This window comes from Columba livia, chromosome 3 (assembly GCF_036013475.1).
Source record: "Columba livia isolate bColLiv1 breed racing homer chromosome 3, bColLiv1.pat.W.v2, whole genome shotgun sequence".
Classification (NCBI taxonomy): domain Eukaryota; kingdom Metazoa; phylum Chordata; class Aves; order Columbiformes; family Columbidae; genus Columba; species Columba livia.
The window spans coordinates 63,887,943-63,908,583 of record NC_088604.1 but is presented as its reverse complement, the minus strand read 5'-3'; the positions used below and the strand labels follow the sequence as shown (position 1 = coordinate 63,908,583).

General features: G+C 39.7%; 3 protein-coding genes across 6 annotated transcripts in view; 2 read left to right on the top strand and 1 right to left on the bottom strand.

Annotated features, from left to right (window-relative positions):
- Positions 1-4,628, top strand: part of TMEM181 (transmembrane protein 181) — a 38,706-nt gene extending 34,078 nt beyond the window's left edge. For all 3 annotated transcript variants that reach the window (XR_010471412.1, XM_065057276.1, XM_065057277.1), the window contains exon 17: positions 713-4,628. Coding sequence is in view for 2 of the 3 variants with exons in the window: in XM_065057276.1 (XP_064913348.1) it covers positions 713-791 (79 nt within the window). In the remaining variant the exon portion in view is untranslated. The remainder of the gene's footprint in view (positions 1-712) is intronic.
- Positions 4,629-7,680: 3,052 nt separating this feature from the next.
- DYNLT1 (dynein light chain Tctex-type 1) lies at positions 7,681-13,140 on the bottom strand. Its single transcript, XM_065057278.1, has 5 exons — positions 13,001-13,140; positions 9,997-10,038; positions 8,693-8,816; positions 8,399-8,476; positions 7,681-8,102 (listed from the first exon to the last, which is right to left on the bottom strand). Exons 1-5 carry the CDS (start codon positions 13,025-13,027, stop codon positions 8,032-8,034), a joined length of 342 nt encoding a protein of 113 aa, XP_064913350.1. The 5' UTR covers positions 13,028-13,140; the 3' UTR covers positions 7,681-8,031.
- A 2,644-nt stretch (positions 13,141-15,784) lies between these two features.
- The window catches only part of SYTL3 (synaptotagmin like 3), a 37,424-nt gene continuing 32,567 nt past the window's right edge, over positions 15,785-20,641 (top strand). Inside the window, exons 1-3 of one of the 2 annotated variants that reach the window (XM_065057271.1) lie at positions 15,785-15,919; positions 16,084-16,199; positions 19,240-19,789. In XM_065057271.1, coding sequence (XP_064913343.1) covers positions 19,680-19,789 — 110 coding nt within the window. In that variant the 5' untranslated portion in view covers positions 15,785-15,919; positions 16,084-16,199; positions 19,240-19,679. Of the gene's footprint in view, positions 15,920-16,083; positions 16,200-19,239; positions 19,790-20,641 lie in introns of those variants that run through there. The other variant, XM_065057269.1, reaches the window with a different exon arrangement.

Here is a 20,641-nt window from a genome sequence, read left to right as displayed (position 1 = left end):
AGTGAAGGATTTGTAAGTTGTTAGTGAAAGTATTCTGCCTAAAGAACAGAAACATAGCCTTATTCTGAAGCAGAAATGCAATAAGAATGCACATTTTTGTTTTTCCTTTCTTTGGTTTCTAAAAGGGATTGCCATGGCACTGATACAAACAGGTAAGAAAGTATCAGGATGCTGGTAGGTCACAGAGTGCAGGCAGCAAGAGCTGTGAAAGGAAAGGACTTCCTTTTAAACTGGGAATGATTGCAGGAGTCAGGTGGAGTTGGTAAAGAGGCAGTTCATATGTAAATGCTTCAGAGAAGGAGGATGACTCTAAGTGTCCATCACTTGCTGACATAAGAATAAACAAACTCAGTATCTGCCCTTGATGGTTTCACCTCTTACGGAATAGTGAGGACTGAGCCAAGTTTGTGCTAGACACGCTATATGCATTGTCTGAGATGGCTTGCCTTTGTTTTGGTAGATGTGTAGTGGTAGTACCAGCTTGCTTCTATGCCATTCCTTGAGAAAAGTGGCTTGTAGTTAGTGGAATAACTTTCATTATGCATCACCCCCTGGCGAGATGTCATATATATTGCTCGTATCTCCAACAAGGAAGGCAAACACATACCAGTTTCTCACCCAAATAGCAATTTGATGCCTCAGTTTAGTTTAGAATTTTCCTGTTTATTTTGGACCTTCCTATCAGAAGTTTTACCCAGTATCTGTTTCACAGGAGTGACTATGAAGAAATGCCACTTCAGAACGGCCAAGCTATTAGAGCCAAGTATAAAGAGGAATCAGACAGTGATTGATCACTTTTTATACAGACAGACTTGTTCCACTGGAATTAAACCAATTTCAAAGTTTTCCTAGATGGATAACTTCCTTGGCTTCCTTACAGTCTGCTGTCACCTGAACACCGACTCCCAGGAAGGACATCCTGTATCTGTTTACAAAGTTAAAACTGAAAAAAAGAATGCTTGAAAAGGTTGTGGTGAAAACTTAAGAAACCCACATTTTTATGTCTTATAAAATTCCTGATAGCGGGATGTCTGTGGACTAAAATCTTTTAAGTCTATGTCAATTTAGAAGTGTCACTGATTATGTGCTGATTTTAAAGCTGCTTCCTTGCTGCTTTTTTTTTGTTTGAGAATTATGCACAGCATACTGTCATTCCTCCGTTGCATTTGTGTTAGCTTTTTTATATGTTGCCCACTGCTGTACGAAGTGCCTCATTTCTCTTTCCATTTTCTACCATGGTCTTTTGAGCTGGAGGCTGGAAATGAAGTGTTTTACGCTTTTCATAAGCTGTCCAGTCTTCCTTTGAAGAAGTGATATAGAAGTAAGACAATTGTTATAATTCATTTAAATGAGCTTACCAGATTTGTGAGAGATATGTGCAAATAGTCAAGTTCTAGTAAGCCAAAATAGCCTCGGTGTTGCAAAATTATTTGTCAAATATGTTTCATAACATGCTTTACTGCCACGATAGAAGTGTGTGTTTTGCCTTTTTTTATTTTTTTTTAAAAACAGCCCTTTCAAATGGAAATATTTAGGCAGCAAGAAGTCTCAGAAGGAAGCCAGTACTCTTCTTTCTGGGTTTTTTGTATGCTGGAGGAGATTGTTACACTTACAGGGAATACAGTATGAAAGTTTCATAGAGAATTACAATTTCAAATTTCCAAAGTTTTCATTTTAGGGGGCTTTTTCTACATCAGAATTTTTCCTTAAGTTGTATTAATAGATAGTTGATCTACATCCTAGAATGTAGGGTTGTAGTTGTGGTTGCTGATGTATTGAATGTGCATGAGAGGTAGCTTTTGAGAATGTCCTGTGCATAGTTCAACTCCTTTGTCATACAACACTCACCACATGTACTGATTGAAACTTTTACTAGCACATTTTGTCATTACCTGTATTCCAGTCTGTGCTGGAACAAAGTTATACGGGAATTCAGTATTCCTGGTATAATGCTGCTGCCTCTCTATTTAAAAGTTGATTTTCTCCTACACCATTGTTCAGTTCTTTATTTAAGTGGATACTGTTTGTTTCCAACTATTTTTGTTTTCAGGTACTTCACCTGTCTGCAAGCAGCTTTTTTTTTTTTTCCATGGATTCGTAACTGTGATTTACTCTTGTAAAATTTTTCTGCCCTGCTGCTGTAGGAGACTCTCAAAAGCACTGTTAATATATTAGACAGGAAATGGTGCTGGCGTATGCTAGGGAATTGTGCTCATCTTTGAAGTGCTTAAAGCAGAAGAGTGCAATGAAGTCCTATTAGACATACTGAATTGTATTGGGGAAAAAGATTTGTTCTGCTTTGGTGCAAAAACTGTTATAGACCATTCCCATTACAATAACCTCCTGGTAGCTGTTGAAGAACATGAAGGGGAGACTTCACAGGGTAGCAGTTTGCTCGGAGAGGACCAAAGGAGCTGCTTCATGTGGTTGCCTCCTGGCTATCATAGAGCAGTTCAGATTAAATCAGTGCTCTGCTGAAGACAAGTGTGGTAAGATACTGTATGTGTGAGAGAAAACTTGATAAAATTATGTAGAGCTTTGAAACTTTTTGAAAGTATTTGAAATTTCAAACTTTCTGTACCAGGGATCATTTATTTGTTAGAAACCAAAGCACTATGATATGGCTACAGCAAGGAAATTGCTGGGGAGGAGGCAAAGGTTTTTTTCCTTTCCTTTTGTTAATTAATTGGTGTCAGTTTAGAAGAACATATAGGAAGACACTAAAGAAGCATTTCAAGTTAGTGATGTATGGATGTTTTTGTTTTTCCCCTCAGATAACTGTAGTAAGCTGTACCTTCAGCACTCCCTTTCACAGTTGTGGAGTTTTGTTTGTTTGTTTTGTTGGAGTTTTTTTGTTGGTTCTGTTTTGTTTTGTTTTTTTAACAAGTACGGGAGATGATCTTTGTATCCTAAAAGAGGGAGAGCCCATTCTCATTTTTGCTGTACCCAGATGACTCTCCTGAGGCTTACACCCTTTGAATTTGCAGTCACACTTGGGAGCCAACTAGGCATCCTTTGCATAACCCCAAGTCCTTTTGATTTTAATTGGAGTAACAGTAGGCACAGGAATTAGGTCTTCAAAATTGGTATTTACATGATCCTTAAATATTCAGACCTTTTTGGCTCTGATATTGTTTACTTCTGTTCTAAATTGTTCTGAAGAGATAAAATGTTTGATTTGACCAATGTGCAAAGTATACTAATGTTTCTTATCACAGTCTGAACTGATTGTTACAGTTAACCCTGAAATACAGTGTCATGCTTTGGGATTTTGTTGACTAATGAAAATATTTTTAATCTAACTTTAAGATGAAGATTTTCTTCTAAGCTGTTCTCAGCCCTCTTCACTTGCTATTTTGTTTGTATTTAATTTTCAACATCACTACATTCCAAGTGGAAATAGGAAAGCTGAGAATGGGAAATGTGTACTTAAAGTTTAAGCATCTCACTATGAAAATAGTGAGAAAATAGTTTCCTTGTTAATTTTTAGAGATTGTATTTAAGCAACGTTTGCCGTGCAAAATAGCTTTGTATTTCAGAAGTGCTAGAGTATAATGGTAGCTTGGTCGAAGCACTGTCGCATCAAATTCAATATACAGTAAAATGGCAGAAGCAGTCAAGCAGATGAAGAAATAGCTTTGCTAGCAAGAAATCTCAGTTTCACTCTTCTTATTTCCACAACTGGCAAACAGAGACAGTATTTGAGGAATACTACAATATGGATTGTAAACAGCTCGGGAGTAGGTGGCATAAATTCATCTTCGAGTGTACAGTATTGTAACCTAAGGGTGAAACAGAAGAGGTCTGGATAAGAAACTAGCCTGGCTTTCCTTTCGTTACTGCTAAAGTAATTAAGTATTTCCATCACTAGTGGAACTGTATAAAATGAGAAAAGTATACAAAAAAGCCCCACAGCACAGTGTCCTTTCTCAGGAGACACCGCTTATTAAATAACTGCAAGACTTCCACGCACACAATGATCAAGAGGGCCTTTTAAGAAATCAGTAGTCATTGAGTATGAGCCATTCATGGCAACAATTTTCTGTAGTATGTGCTTTAAAAATACAGTTGGTGTTGGAATTGGTTGGAAACTTTCCTAGGACTGGCAAAGAATAGGAGGCATAAAGTTTAATGCCAGTAAGGACCAGCTAGTGCAACAGACCCAGGGCACTAATACTGGACAAAATGTGAGGATCTGAGCCAGAAGACAACTTTTGTCTCCACAGTCACCTAATTTTGCCTCTATTTCCTTTTGCTTATGCCAGTAATAAACTTTGCATTACTGTAAATTTTTTTAGAAGTTTGTAAATATGTAAAATGAAAATAATGGGAAAATTGTGTACCAAAATGGTATAAAAATGTGTAAGATAAATGCTCTGTTTAATGAGAAGCTGTAATTAAATGCTGCTTTGAGAAAAGTGTGCATGAGGACATGTTAAGTATTTTATGTGTCTAGAAAATGTGTTAATGACAGCTAATTATCAATTTCTGTTGGAAAACTTCATGCAAATATGGAATATGAAGGAAAAAATATTTTACTTCAACCAAAATTGGGTATTGAGTTTCTTGGAAGACTTCATGTGCATAATCATTGTTACATATGTTCATAATAAAGTTTTATATCTTTATATAGTATCTTGGTTTTATTTTCTTTCTAATGAATGACTAACCATAGCATTTTCATAACTTACACGTTTTCAGTTTACATGTATTTTTCTTATGCATATTTAAACTTGGTTAACTGCATAAGGATGGGATCCAAGAGACTGTGTCAGCACAGATTAACTGGGGAATTATGTTTTGTTTTTTGTTACCCTGCCTGAGCTTGAAGGTGGAAGGACAGGTTGCTAATTTTCCTAAGAAATACGCTAGCCAATTTACAAAGGGGAACTGGCATTCTCAAATGGCTTAACAGTGGCTTTGCCAAGGCTGCTGCGGTTACACTGGCAGTAAAACTCCCCTGGTGAATGTTAGTCCTCACTACCTTTCTGCCAAATGTGCATGCTTCATGTTAGCTGCCGTCAGATGCAAGTTCTCCTACTTACCCTGCAATGATGCAGCCTCTCAGCACGCCCAGGAAGGTCTGCCCCACCTTCAACCCACTGGCGAATAATGAAAAAATTGGTTTAGAGATGGTGGAGATGCTGATGTCATTTGTCACCTTCTTACAGTGCTGTATCTTCCAAAAGTCTGCAAAAGTTATCAGCATGTCATCCTCTACTTGGGGTGATGCCATTCCTTGTATAAACTCAAGACTGATCTCATTGTGTGCTGAATAAAGCAGCTGTAAACGTCTCTGCACAAATGGATACACAACTTCCTCCTGCTTTAATACTGGAGATGGCAGTGCTCATTTACCAGCAGCTGCTAATTCCAAAGCCATTTCCTTAGGTTACAATTAAAATAGTTAATGGTGAAGATAGGCCATACTCATTTGTTGCAGTTACGGTGAATGATGACCCCCTTCCCCCCGCCTCCCCTCCAGATCAGGGCTGACTTGCCCCTGTTCTGTATAGCTGTGGTCATATGAAGAGCTGTGGCTGTAAGCTACAGACAGGAAACAGAGGCTGATTTCATAATTACCTTCCTGAATACTCCAGTCAAATGGCTTGTGCTAATTTTTTTTTTTACAGCCAACTAATTACCTAGAACAAGGACTCTGAAACCTTGCCACCCTAATGCTTTATTTGGCACTAAGCTGGCCAGCAGTATTTGAAAAAGGTGATTAAAACTAAGGTGTTTGAAGAGAATTAAAATGTAAAACTCATAACTGCACAACATGAACACTGTAATATGCAATGGTTATAGCATTTTACAGAAAAGCCCTACATAAATTCATGGGAGGGGAGACCAACACCCAGAAAAACACCACCCCCAAAACCCCACAACTCCTAAACCCCTTTCTGTAACCCTGAATCTGTTACATCAGAAGCACTGGTTATTGCTCAACATGTAAAACAATCCATAAAACTATACCCACCTTTCTGCAGCACAACTTCTGTTTTAATCCTCCCTTACAGCTTTCACACTGACAAGTGGCTTGAACACTCTTTCTGCAGTTCAACACACACATCAACCAAGAGACAGCAAAAAACCCCAAGGGATGTGCTAGCCTTAATACGAACAAAGCACAAGGAATGTTTGAATAGCTTGAGCAAGAAGCTTAGTGTTTCTAAAAGTAAAGACTCAAAGTGCAGGAAACTATTTCTTTTACACAAATAATTAGCTGAGTAGGTACTACACTACCAGCAGCATTCTGGCATGCTGATGTAAAGAAGATAAAGCATCCAACCATCCAGATTAAAAATTTCCTTAGCAATTCAGAGATCAAAGATTTATTCTCATTATGACAAGTTTCTCTCTCACCCTGATGACTATTTCAGGCACTTTATTCAATCTGTCTTGTTTTAATATTTTCTTTTTGCAGGTGTTGCATCATTTCTGACACTGAACACTCAGCATTCCGTTTCCAGTCAAACCCAGGCTAAAACTCTCTCTGCTACAGAAATCAGTCTAAGGTATATAATCCACAGTATATATATGCAGTATAGCCCTGTAGCACTCACCAAGACATTTGCTAGAATAAAGAAGTGGCTTGTAGTGAAGATGTTTTTATAGACACGTTTTGAAACTGGTATGCTGGCAGAAATACATAAGCCTTACAGCTAAATTAAAAGTCTCAAATGTACCAAGCCCAACCCTGCTGATTAAGACAACTTTTTTGCCCTACTGACAGCAGAAATGGATAGGAAGGAAGAGGGTTGAAGCCTGGCTTAACACAGGGTTTTCTACAGTCTGGATAAGCCGAGTTATCGCAGAGAACACGCCTGTGTGCGCTATGAAAAATAAATCCTCTACTGTTATGTTCCAGTATTACATCTTTGCAGTTCACAGAAACGTACTGTTGTATCAGCAGTCATCTCCTCCTAGACAGCTTTAGTTGAGAGCCAGATTCTGAAAATATTTGACAAGGCTTCATAAATCTAAGCAAACGCAGGTCACTCTGACTTTAGCCCATACTTGCTTTGTAACTCATTCTTTCAACTTCACTAGCAGTGAGCTACTGCTTACAGAAGCAGCACAGCGGTTCACAGAGGCAGTCTGAAACTCACAGCATGCTCCTATTTCTTTAATTAGCTGACAAATAAAATCTTATCCAAGCCTGTGCTGAAAACTTGTTTTGCTTGCTATTCCTCTGAAACTTGACTCGAGAAGGCAGAGACTTACTGACATGTTATTTAGTCATGTCGCCTTGAGGCAGTTTTTTTCCCCCCTTTCAGAAAAGATCATGTTTCACTAACTATCAGAACTCATCACACTCACCATCAGCAAAATCAATGTAGAAGTCAGCACCTAACATGTAATTGGTTACAGTAGTGAATGATGACCCATGTACAGCTTGCCCAGCGCTTCTAGAATGTGACTTTGTTCAATGACGACAGCTATTTCTGTTATCATTCCATGCCCTAAATACCACACAGATTAAACAGGTCCCAAAAATGCACATTACTTTCTGATAAACATCATATCACTTTCTTGCAATTTTGAGGTGACTTTGGCAAAATTATGGAAGTGCTTTGTATTCTGGTATCTACCTCAGCTACCTTGGAGAGAATAAAAGAACTGGAACTTTCTTTTTTAATAACAAAACAGTTAAGTTTAAATAAGTCACACCAGTGGTTATGAATTTCAATAATTTAATGCTAACCCAAAGTACAAAGTGTGAAAGTCAGTGTCTCATTTACATTGGTCTTTAAAAAGAAATCCAGAGAAAGTGTTTACACTGCAGCAGATTTCAGTATTAGCACCTTGAAGTGAAGGTCTTGAAGTGTTAAGACAATATGGCAACACTGGTATGACGCTAAGTACAAACATAAACCATGTAACAGCATGTTTTCACCTTTCTATGTTTGAAAAAAGTTACTTTAAAAGTACATTAAAAACAGAAGTTGTTCAGTGTATTCACAGTCTGAGTAGAGACGGAATCAAGTTCTGGAGTAGAAAAGAGAAAGATGAATGATTCCAAGGCAATTATATTGCAAGTCCAAAGGCACTGACAATACAGTACATAGTCTTATTCTCCCATCTCACAGTGCAGGTTCCTACAAATACAAAAAAGGGTTTCAGAGACAGTAGAAACTTACAGTCATTAAATGCATGCCCCTATATGCATGTTTGTAATTGTTCACATCAAGAATCTTAAGAATAAAGCTTTCACAACAGCTAAGCACTCCATGTAGAGCAAAGTTAGCATCGCAACCAAGTGGCAAAAATACCAAACTGTATGCTATTACTCCAAAATGATAGCATTTGGAAAAAAAGAAAAGTACGCTGCCTAGTCTTAAGGGGACTAGCATTAAAGTTGCAAGCTGAAAAATCCAAAAGTTGTGCTCCTTACCATCACTGGAGTTGTCCCAGAAGCAAGAGCTTGCTGTATGTAGCCCAGCACCATTCTTCTGCATAATCACACAGGTCACTGTTAGTCAGTAGAGAAGCTTTTATTAATTTATCACTAGCATTAACATATAGCTACATTTTTGCTTAGCATAGTACATACATACATACATATGCATATAAACATGTTTATGAGTAGTTTTACAGACATGGTTCTTGCTAAGATCTTCCCCCACCCACTATCCATCAGTGCACTTGCCTGTGCCAACTTCAACAGAAAAGAGAAAGTTGAGCTCACCAATATACTTGAAAGGCTTCCCCAGCTTTGTGAGCTGGTTTAGTGTTTGTTCCACCACACTGGTTGTCCACTGGTTCACTTTGCTGTGCTGGTAGGCGTTGCCACCTATTGCACTTTCTATGGCCTATTTGGCAACAAACACGTAAAATAAGTTGAACTGTTGTCAATCTACCAGGCACCCATTAACCTACTCCAACATGGAACACTGAAGATGAGACCCCACACCCATAGAAAGAATCCTACATGCTGCCTGGCCATACTGATTGTTGGAAGTGTTTTCAATTATTAAAAAATTGCAGGTTAGAGATTGAACCATGGGGAAATTAACATAAATCCTATCCTCTCTCCATTTTGTGATGTTTTGATTATTTGCAATTCCTACTCCAATGTCCTGAAGCCAGACTTATGAAGAGAGTCTTGCATTTAAACAATCTTGAAGAGACTGAAAAAATGCACACAACAACAGCTCACTCACACATGTTCTTCTATGGAAATAAACTTCTGATTTTTCAGCAGAATAATTTTTAGGAAACAAAACCCCAAATAAAAATCAAAAGACCCATGTAGTTGCTGGTTACTAATAGAGCAGAAGCCTTCAGCCAAATAATCCATTTTACTTACAAGAATAGTTTCCCCTTTGAAATACAAACAAAAGTACAGTAAAGCTGCATGGTTTTCACTGATATATTTTTTCCTCAGATAAATTATTTTAAAAAATAATCACAAAATTATTTCAGATTCAGAAGAGACAGGAGCATGTATTAAAGCATGTGTATTCAGTTTACAAAATCTGACCAAAACAGTTGTTTTGCAACAAGAGAAAGACTGCACTAGTCTGCTCTACAAGAGGAATCCTGGACACAAAAACCAAACCCTTACAGGAATTTTCTAAACAGGACACTAATGTTTCTTAGCAACAAGAACAGTTTGATAATTTCAAACAAACATGAACTCATCTTGGAAGAAAAGCATCTTAAAAGAACACAGTAACATTCATATGCAGATGGCCTATAAAAACCCCTGTAAGTTAATGAAACATAAAATCTCTCTCTAATTCTAACAGGGATACAATGCAACCAAGATGAACATACAAAATTATTTTAATTATCTTTTGGATTTGTAATACATATCACAACTAAAGCTAGGTATCATTTCCATTTAAAATATGTAATTGGTTACACTTTGACAGCAACCTATCTAGAAATCTATAACATATAAGTTATTGGATTTGCTTGAATGCCTTTTAGCACACAGCATACAACATACTATACTTTCACACCAACAAAACTAAAATATTAGTTTACCTCTTTAATGATGGCACTGACTTCATCAACAACAAAGGTAGTCTAGAAAAAAAAGTAGAATTTTAAATAATCAGTGGACACATTCTTATGTTTACAGAGTTCTGGTTTTGTTAACATGCACTAGGAGCTTAATTTATGCTTTCCAGAGTCCTTACAGTAAGAAGATACTGATTCTTCCTTTGCTTGCTCATACATACTCTGGCTCCCTGAACCCAGTCAAGTTAACATTCTTAGCAAAGTAATGAAAACTAACAGATTAACTAATATTAGCTGGCCTTTTGAGCCAAAGTTTTAAAATTTTAACTTGAGAGTATTTTAAAATAGTATGTATAGCAGTTCTGTATATATATATATTCTCATTTTACAATAAGCATTAATGTCTGCGATTCGTGGTGGGGTTGCAGAGAGAACCTCAAGTGTGCAGGCACAGCTTGCAGTTAATCAGAAATGACATCTCCAGGGCACTGATGCGGGCAAAACACCAATTCACAGCTCAAGGAAAAGCTGTCAGGCCAATTTCAGCCAGGGATAAGAAGAAAACTGTCCCTTGGAAACCAAAAGGCAGTTTCAGTTCTGTCTAGCTCACTGAACTTCTCACCACTTTCAGCCTTCTCTTGGGGCCTGGGGAGAAGAGAGTAAGCATGTGGAATGGGGACAGAGAAGGCCCCAATATTTTACTAATCTTAAAACTACTACCCATTTTTTGTATGGTTAGTTGGCTTCCCTGTTTCAGTCCCCCAGCTATTGCTACCTTCATATAAGGTGGTTACAACCAGTCGCCCAAACAGAGGGGTCCTGCTGGGCGACAGCCAGGTTGACACCACACTCGTACTGCTGGTACTGCACAGCCTCACCACACAAATCAGAGGGAAGGAATCAGGCACAAGACGTGCACATAACAGCAAACTCATTAATTTCAGAAGACTGAATAATGACTTCAAAATTAACCTCATCAAGCCTATGTTGACTGAGTCGTCACTGGGAGGTCTGTCAGCTTCTCCAGCTGGCAAAGACGGATACCAGCACAATCTGGGTGTACAGGCAGGACGCGGTTACACCTGCTCAGGAGAATCTCAACACCATGTTCATAAACCTTTGGTCAGAAGTTGAATGGTCTGTCAGGTTCCATGACACACAACATTCAGAGACACATGAGCAGCCGAGTGTTCTCCCCAGTAAAAAAAAAACCAGCATGCCACAGGAGACACACAGGCAATGCATTTTCTGTAACTGTTCAGATGCACTTACTTGCTCACAGACTTCACCATTTTTAAAAAACTTCTATGTGCTGTAGCAAACTGGCTTTTATTTTCAGCTTTGATTTAATTTCTCATTTTTTTTACTTTAATTTTAATATACATTTCACCATACTGAATATTACAAGTGCCTATGTCTAACATGTACCACTGCATTTAACCAAATAAGAACTGTAATCATCAAAATATCCTTTTCCATAGAACACAAGTTAAGAATACACGTGAGACATTCTAGCAGACATGAAGCTGTCAGGCAAGTTGATAAACCATATAGAGATTTTGCTTTACAAAGTCTAGCAGTCTGCTCAGAAACACTTTTAGTGAGCACAAACGCAGTTCACCAAAGTAAACTGAATTAAATCCAACACAAGTTCTCAAATGTATTTATATAATTAATTTGTACTGAAACAAGCAGGGAAGAGCCATAGACAGATTTGAGAATTTGGTTCTAGAGTTGCTGTTACTTCCTGACCTTTTCCCTGTTTTGGGATGAGAGTGTGTATATGTTTAGATGCCCGACAAAACAGAATATAAAGTCCCCACATCCAGCTTTGTGTGCTGTAATCAAGTTGCCAAATAACACAAGAGTGCTCCACCCTTTAATAAGATAATATAAACACTTTTTGTATTATAAAATAAAGAGGGAAAAAATTAGAAGTTTTGTGATTTGTCTGAACTGTTCCCAGGAAAGCAAGTGCAATGTTTCCAATACCTTGTTTAAAAGGGGCGTTCCCAGGTAACAAATACAAATTGCAAAGGAGCATTTTTGAGTAATTCTGAAGACTTTTTTGAAAACAGCTATAAGAATGATGTTCAAGGATGTTAATTATAATTCTTTTAAAAATATCTGTAACTGTATAACACAGGCCAGGCCCAGCAATCAGGACAAGGCTTTTCGAATAGCACAAGCCTGACACACCTTTGGCCCTCATGGTGCTTTGCTATTGTCTCACCAAGTCACAGTGCCGCTGCTTAAGAACAATGCAGCAAATTGTCGCAGCTCTGAAAAACTGTTCCTCTGCAAGAGCAACATGCACTGGGTAGTTATTTAGTATGATAAAGACCTTCAATTTATCCAACTTTGTGTCTTCCGTTAAGGGCTATAATGTCTCATCAGTGCACGTGTAACATGCAGACTATCTGCTTGAACTCTTCTTTCTACACAAAAATAGCTTATTCGAGTCTTCCACTGATCTAAGCCGTAGCAGTAAACCGTCTACCACAGCACACTGCTTCATTCTGTCGCTGAAGCCAGAAACCATGATACCCCTCAAGCAATTCCTCTCTGTGATTTGCAGCAGCAGCTTTCGGGGGAGAAGCAGGCGTGGGGGTCAACGCCCAGAGCACACCCGACACGCAGACACTGGGCTGGCCCACCGACCCGGCCGGCACCCACATCAGCTCGCACGGCCAGAGGGACAGCGAGCTCCCGGGACGGCTCCGGCCCGCCCGGCGGGCAGCAGCCCTGGGCAGCCGGGCGGCAGGAACAAAGGCTGGGCCCGTCTGCAACCGTTGCTCAGGACGCGCGGCTCAGAGACGCCGCCAGCGCCCGGCGTCACCCCGAGCGAGGGCGGCAGGGGGTCGGTGCGATGCGGGCCGGGAAGGCTCCCAAAACCCCCGGGCCCTTCCGGGGGAGATCGAGGGGTGGGGTCCGGAGCGGACAGGTATAGCCTAAGACCCTCCCGCAGCATCCCGAAAGTAGAAGCCCCGAAGCTGCGTCCGCCCCTGCTCCCGCCCCGGTGCGTTACCTCCTCCGCCGACTGGAAATCGTCCATGTTCCCGCTGGAGCCCCTCACGCCTCAACCGACACCCCGGCACCGCCCCCCCCTCACCACGCGCCGGCCGCTGCTCGCAGTGCGCCTGCGCCCCCGGCCCCCCGCCCGCTCAGCTCTGGGCGCGTGCGCAGTGCTGCCCGCAGGGTCCGGCAGCCGGGTTCTCCACGCCTCGCGTGGGCTCCCTACAGCTGACAGTGCGCCTGCGCGCTCCTGAGCGCCCCCCCCCCCCCCCCCCGCCCCACGCACCCCCTCCCCCGGCCGCCCGCCGCCCTCCTAACGCCTGCGCAATGCGCTCGCCGCGCGCGTAGCAACGGGGAGCGCGGCGGTTGCTGCTGGGGTAGCTCGGCTCGCCCGGCGGCCGCCAAGATGGCGGGGTTGCCATAGTGACAGCGCGGCGGGGGGATGCCGCTCACGCCCCGGGGCCCGGAGTAGACAGAGAGGAAGCTGCTTGTTATGGTTGTGTTTTTCACACAGATAGCCTGCCACTCGTGAGCGGTGGGCGTGCCTGCGGGGAGGTGGATCCCAGAGGTCCTGCACTGGGAAGGAGCATCTGTATCTTGTTTCTGGAAACAGAGATTGAAAACAAGGCCCGAGTATGTCATGTACATCCAAGAACTGAAGAATACATTAAAAGACATGATCAATATGTGTATCCTTGGAGTTCTAAGCAGACCCCATTATTTTTAGCAGCCAGAATCAGAATCCAGACAATTAAATTAAAGGGCATGCTTTTCACATTTTATGGGTTTTGTTTGTGCAGTGTTTGCACATTGCCCAGACTGCTGGTGATACCAACCTCTGAGAGATCACGTAAACAACAGAAGATGCTGTTCAAGTCCAGAGTGGCCTGGATGAACTGCAGAAATAGTCCAAGCCAAGAAGAAAATAACTTATGGGGGCAAGCGCAAAGGCCTGCACTGAAGCAGGAACAACCAGCTCTGTAAATGCAGGCAGGGCAGGACCAGCTCACTCAGTAGCTGTTCCACAGACAAGAGAGTAGGGAGGTGTGTTAAGTACAATTTACCTCAATTTCTCATATGGTGCTGTTAAAAATGAGCGTAAATGGACAAATAGCTTGCAGGATGTGGGGAGCAGCATTTCCATTGCACTCTCTGCAATAAGGCCTCACAAGGAGCAAATACTGGTCCAGCTTTAACTGCTGTGTTTCAAGAAGTTTGAGGGAGTTGCAGCCTCAGGGCCTGGGTGCATGGACAGGCCTCAGCTGCCCTGGTCAGCCTCAGCATTGACTTCCACCCCTGTGCCCTCTGCTCCGGGCCTGCCTCTGGGCTGGACCTCAGCCCTACATTTTGGCCTTGTTCCCAGTCCCGCGTCAGGCCCCGCCTCTGGTTCCTCCTGAAGAAGATGACCATGACCCGTCACCTCACTTTGGGACTGTGTGGGCACCCTGCAGGCAGCACTTGCCCTGTCCTCCCACTGGGATGTGGCAGTGCTGCACCTGGGTGCTGAGCTCGCCCTCAGCCCTGCTTGGAGCCCTGTTCTCACTGGGACAAAACAGTGGGGCCTGTGGGAAGGCTGAACAAGTGGTGCTTGTTTATGCGAAAGAATAAAAGGGATATAACTTGGTTGTATTCTTAGCATGTGTAGAATGCTGCAGCAGTGTTCCAGGTACAAGAGTGAGAGGGAAAATGACAATGAGTTCAAAGTGTGGCAATTAGGGCTTTGGTTAAGTATTAGGGGAAAGCTGATGGTGGGGCTAAAGTTCCTCAGCCTGGATTTGTGGTACTACTAATTCATCCTCAGGTTCTTTCTGGTCTTTCATTTAAAGTTTTGCCTAAAATGAAGGCCTAAATCATCCAAATATTATCTGATTAGCATTGCTCTATGCCCCACTAACAGTTGCTTTCTCTTCAGTGATGCAGATGAAGGTGATTAAGTTTGACATACACAGGTGGAAATGTTTGAACCTATTTAACTTCGTGAGCTTATAAAATTGCAGGCTGTTCAATTTTGCCATGTGAATATAATTGTAGTGCTTTGTTTAATTTTAATTAAAAGTAATAATTCTTAAAACACCCAAAACATTAATAAGGGCTTCTGCATTGTAAATGCAGTTTATCTGGTAGAATCAGGAACAAGAAAGGAGACTGACCTGCAAAACCAGCCTCTCTTCTCTACCAGACTTTGAAAAAAGTTGGAAGTAATTTTGGACTTCATTATTTACACTTGGTTCTGTAGCAGGCTGAATTGGGATATCCAATCCAAATGATGTTTTAACTTTTAATTGTTATCTGAGATCAGATTTCCAGTTGTGAGGTAAAATAATTTTGTTCTTTTCACAGATGCATAAAAAAATGAATTCTTTTGTACTTTGATCTCCAGTAATTGCTTTGTCATTCAGACCTGAATATAAAACTATTTTATTTCCAAGAACGAACAGTTTACAATACAAAGGGAGTTTTCTGTGTGAGTCCTGAGGGCATTGAGGTTAGTAGTATTTTCACATCTATAGTATCAGAAAAAGAAATGATGTAGAACTCAAAGCCACTTCTCTTCCTGTGCGTGGCTTGAAGGCAGCATATTTTGATGGTATCTGTCAGCTTTTATAGTCTCTTGTGCTGAGTCTCTTATTGATGTTAGAAAAATGAGCAACTTCTCTTTGATTGCTTGTTGCTCTTGCTTCTAACAAAATCGTGGAGTTGGCAAAAAGTGTTGTAACACTAGAGCTCTTCTTTGACTGTGTTTGCTTTTGGCTGTTTTGGGGATGCTCCTCTGTATATGCGTCAGTTTAATTTTGGTGCACAAAGGAAGGAAAAGGGGAGGAGAACAGCCACCAGTTTTCTTTAAGAAAAGATAAATAAGTAATAAGAGTGCTGCTCATCTCTTAAAAGCAATCTATTTCCATACATATTTTCTTCAATGGCTGCTGAGAAGGTAAGGACACTGTTTTTATCTATTCTACATGATATCGTGAAGGGAGAGGCATTTTTAAAGTGGTGGATGGTGTTTTAAACTGCAAGGATTTCATGGAAAGACCACAACTGGAACTTAAGTGTTTGTGTTGGTTTTTGAGTGTTTTTTGTTTGTTTTTACTTTAGGTGCTGAGATATAATTAAAATCACAAGATCTAACTTTGGTAAAATGTTATCAAAGAACTTATAAGCAGTTTGCATGTTTGTATGCAAGGATGTGGAAATTCAACCGTTGCAGCCAGGTAGTATAAAATAATGCTTGCAGTTTTCTTAACTAAGAATAAATTTATATGATTGGCCTCTGCAGAATAGAAAATAGCCACAAATTACAATAGTTTTTGTGGTGATTTTTACTTTGCACCTTCTTAATCAGGGTCCTAGCTACTGATGTATTACATCAATCTTCTGTGGTAATGGATGAAGTAATCCAGTGATCTCAAGTCAATGAAGGCTATGACTTTAGAAGATCAGTTTATTTATACTTATTTAATTGTCATTGTTTTGCTAATGCTTAAGGATTTGAAAGGAGACCAATGATACATTACATGCAAAATTGCTTTGAGAAAAAGCTTGCTAAGTTAGGCATTTCTAAGTTCAAAAACTTAAAAAATAAGCTCTCTTTTGCAAACAATTTTGTCTTAGGTAGGATGTAACTACATACTATTTCAGTCTGATATAAAAGAGAAAAGAGTGGTCTTCTGCGATTGCACTGCGTGCGTGCGAGTCTCCCTCTCCTAAGGCGTGTCCATGTTGGTCGTCCCATCTTCTTTATGATGGCTTTGAAACTTCAGATGATATTTTTCAAAAAGCTACTGATCCACCTGCTAGGTGCCTGACACTGGGTTATTTTAAATACATAGTTTAAAATAATGCTTGAACAAAATATTTTATGTGACCTTTGTGCTGAAAAGGGAGAAGTGTTATGGTATTTACTGAAGAGCTTGCTGTTGCTTTTGGTTTTGCATAGAACAAGCTTGGCTTTGAGGTTAGCTGACTGTAAAACAGTTAGCTGGCTTGATTCAATGAGTAAACATGAAAGGAGGGCATCTGTGAAGGTTTTTGAGATTGTTTTTTCCTTTCAAGTAGGATCATTACTGAAAACACTACTTCTTTATTACTGCCAAAAATCTAACCTAATGCAGATAGCTTAGATGCTAGGAAAGCTCTTCTTTTGCAACAGTAGAGAGCTTTTCAGTCCAATGTGAACACATCTGCAAAATGATTACAAGCTCAAGTCTATTGTGGGGCACAAAGATTATCTTCCATTTTGGAGGATACATTATTTAATTTCTTTTTAAAGCTACCTCATCATTAAGCTAGATTTTGAGCTGTCTTTGAATGTGCAAGAGAAAAATGACAAAACATTCTGAGCTTAAACTGAAGATTGGGAAAAAACCTCTGACCTGGAGATATCAAATAGCAACTATTTCTGTGCTTGCTTAACTTCAGATGTTGTTCTTAGTAACTGTTTTACAGTGGCACGTTCTTAATGGCTCTGTAAGACGCTCACGTATTTTCCTTAAGATCACTCGAGTGGTTTTATTGGATCCGTTTAATAATGACTATCATGAATTTGCTAGCCCTTACTGATGCTTCAGTGGGATTTTCTGATGATGTTGTAGTTATACTAACCTTTGAAAATCCTAGGAGTTTACAGAAAACATAAATTTTGCTGTAATGGGTGTTTTGGTATCCTGTATATTGCAAAGGTCCCCGTACTTGTACTGACTGCTCTTTCAGATTGTATTGACTTAAGTGAAGACTCTGAACATGCTCAGCAGTTCTGGGAGGTATTACTGAGGTAAAAGATGAAAGCAGGTGAAATATGCAGGGGCCTTTGAAGATGACATATTATGTTAAAAAGTTGCTCAGGCTTTTTAGGTTTCAACTGAGTAATTTCCTGTGAAATTGCAGTCGGTAAGGAAATAAAATATGATTATGCCTATATCTGTCTCTTTTGTTTCCACAGGAAACCAATTTTTTTTTTTTTTCCCCCCTCTTTGTTAACAGTGCTCTATGAAATGCTTTGTCCTTTTGGTGTCTGTTGAAGGGTTTCACGAAAGATATAAAAGCATGTAATGCATAGTGTTTATAAATACAAATTATCACCTCCTGCTTTGTCTGTGTGAAATTAAGTAACTTAATTGAGGCAAGCTGTATATAAAGTAATTTCCTGCACTTACAAAAATACATTGTCTCTATATATCTGAAGTGCTGTTGTTGTGGTGAGTGCTTTTTGTTTGTTTGGGGTTTTTGTTTATTTCAATTTAAACTTAAAACTCAAGATGTTTTAAAATAATGATCCAGCAATGTAGATAGTTGGTGAGCTTCTCAGCTCAGGTCCATTAGTGAAGCATCAGTAACTGCCCTGGAAAATCTTTACCCTTCTGTCCTAGTGTTTAGATGTTCTGCCTAGAGCCTGACTATATGGATTTAGTTCAGATTAAGTTTGAAACACTTAATCAGTTTTTATATACACATCTTTGGTATTTAGTGTACCATTAGTGGAACTGTCTTACCATTCTTGCAATGCACACTGGACAGTAGTATTAAAACTCGATATGGTGTGTAAACTGAATTAGACTAAATACTAATATTCTTTCTCTGCTTCACTGTGAAGTATATTAAAATTATTTTCTATTTTATTGTGAGTTTTACGAAAGTTAAGGTCACAGAATATATTCAAAATACAGTTGTGAGTCTGTTTAATTATATACAATTTGTACATTAACATCAATATTTTGGGGCAAAAATTGTTAGTGCACTGAGCTGGAAACAGTATATCTCTTAACTCTTTAGTGTTTGTGTGTATTAACAAAGATAATAGCATTGTTGGATATGAAACTGTTTATCTAGACTCAACAGACACAGGCAGTTGATAGAAGTGACTCTTAGAGGGTGTCTTGCCCTCTTTTCTCTGAGGCTTGAGAAGATGTTTTGTCTTTTCAGTGAGATGAGATTAGAAAAGGGCATTTCTGTTTCAGCTGGTATGGGGCCTGTAAGCCTGTGTTCAAAACCGATTTTAGCTTCTTTATTGGTTGTTTTATGTTGATTATACAAAGAATGTGAAGGTACATGGTCAAGTGTTAATGGGCAATATGCTGAGACTAACTGAAGAACAGAACTGTCTTGAAACCTCTCCTGTGTCTAAATTAGTGTACAGAAGGTCGGACTGTAGCTAAATGTGGTCTTCACATGTTATTTGAAATGTCCCAAAGAAGTGAGGAGAAGGGATAATAATATGTTGTGTTTTGTTTGTTGTTTTTTTTTTTTTTTCCGTAGGCCTGGAAATCCCAAATCTACAAGACCAAATAAAACAAACTGATCCCCCCACTCCTTTTCATCATCTTTTTGAGAATTGTCCCACCATCTGGTGACAGTTAAAGCCCTATCTGAGATCTTGCTGCAAGCTCTCATTTCTTTTGAACCACTTTCAAGAAAAAGAAAAAAAGAACAAGAAGTTCTTTCATGTGAAAAAGACAAGACTGCTGTGACCTTGATAATAGTTCATAGCAGACACACTTAAGTGATGACTTGTGTGAAGACAGAGTTATTTTTCCCTTCAAGGGTATGACGGAGTGAAACACATTACCAATCAAGTAAGAGCACAAGCACTTAGTAAACACTCAGACCACATTGTACTCTATAAACTAGTATCCATCATTCTGGGTGTAGTAGAACCTTAAGACAGGAGTCTGAAAAATAAGCGAAGTTTGGGGAAAATGGCCTGTGAATTTAATCTAAACTTCCTTAAGGAATTGGAGCGAGAGGCTGTTCTACAAGTCCTGTACCGTGACCAGATGGTGAGAAAAATAGAGGAAGAAAGAATAAGGTATCTGCTGTTCCCCTATTCCTGTATTTCTGTTCTTTTTTTTTTTTTTTTTTCCTTAGAATTACTCTTCTTCCTCTTCATTGTGCTTCCAAATGTATTTCTTTTATTTACTTGTTGTTAGCGTATGCCTTTTATTTTGGGAAAACTAAGGAGTATCCAAAGCCTCTTAAATTTACCATACCATTGACTAATCTACAGTAAAATGAGCAAATACGGTTCAGTGGATAATCTGCTTGAGGAATTATATTTCTAGCCTTCACAGAAAGTACAATAGCTGCCTGTGTTTGGTGGTTTTTGTTTTGTTTGTTTGTTGTTGGTTGGGTTTTTTTCCTGTGAAAGCTTTATGGCATTCTCATCATGTTCTTGTGGATGCCTATGTAGTCCTGGTAACACAGAACATGTTCAGATCTTTGTCTGGCTTATTTAGCTTATGTTGTGCCAAGACTGGAGTTAAGAACTGGATACTGTGCACACTGTGCTGAATCCATCACTGTCCCTTCTCACATACAACAGGTAACAAGCACACCACATTGTCTTGGAGATTGTTACTAGTGTCAATAGGTGTCATCAGTTAGGAAAAGGATTCTATTTAATTACTTCAGACTATGTAAGTATCTTAGTTGTGAAGGATATGGGATAATCCTCCAGCATTTATTTGCTTTATGTCAGAGCTAGGGCAAGGATTTCCTTGCAGCTTGTACCCTGCTTTGTCACATTGCATTCCCATGTAAAACAAGATATTTATGTTGCTAAGTTAGAAATTTTTAGTCTCTTAAATGTAGAAACTTAAACTTTGTTTACAGCAAACATTTATGAAACTATTAAACAATTGTGAAAAGTAAGTAAAGGGTT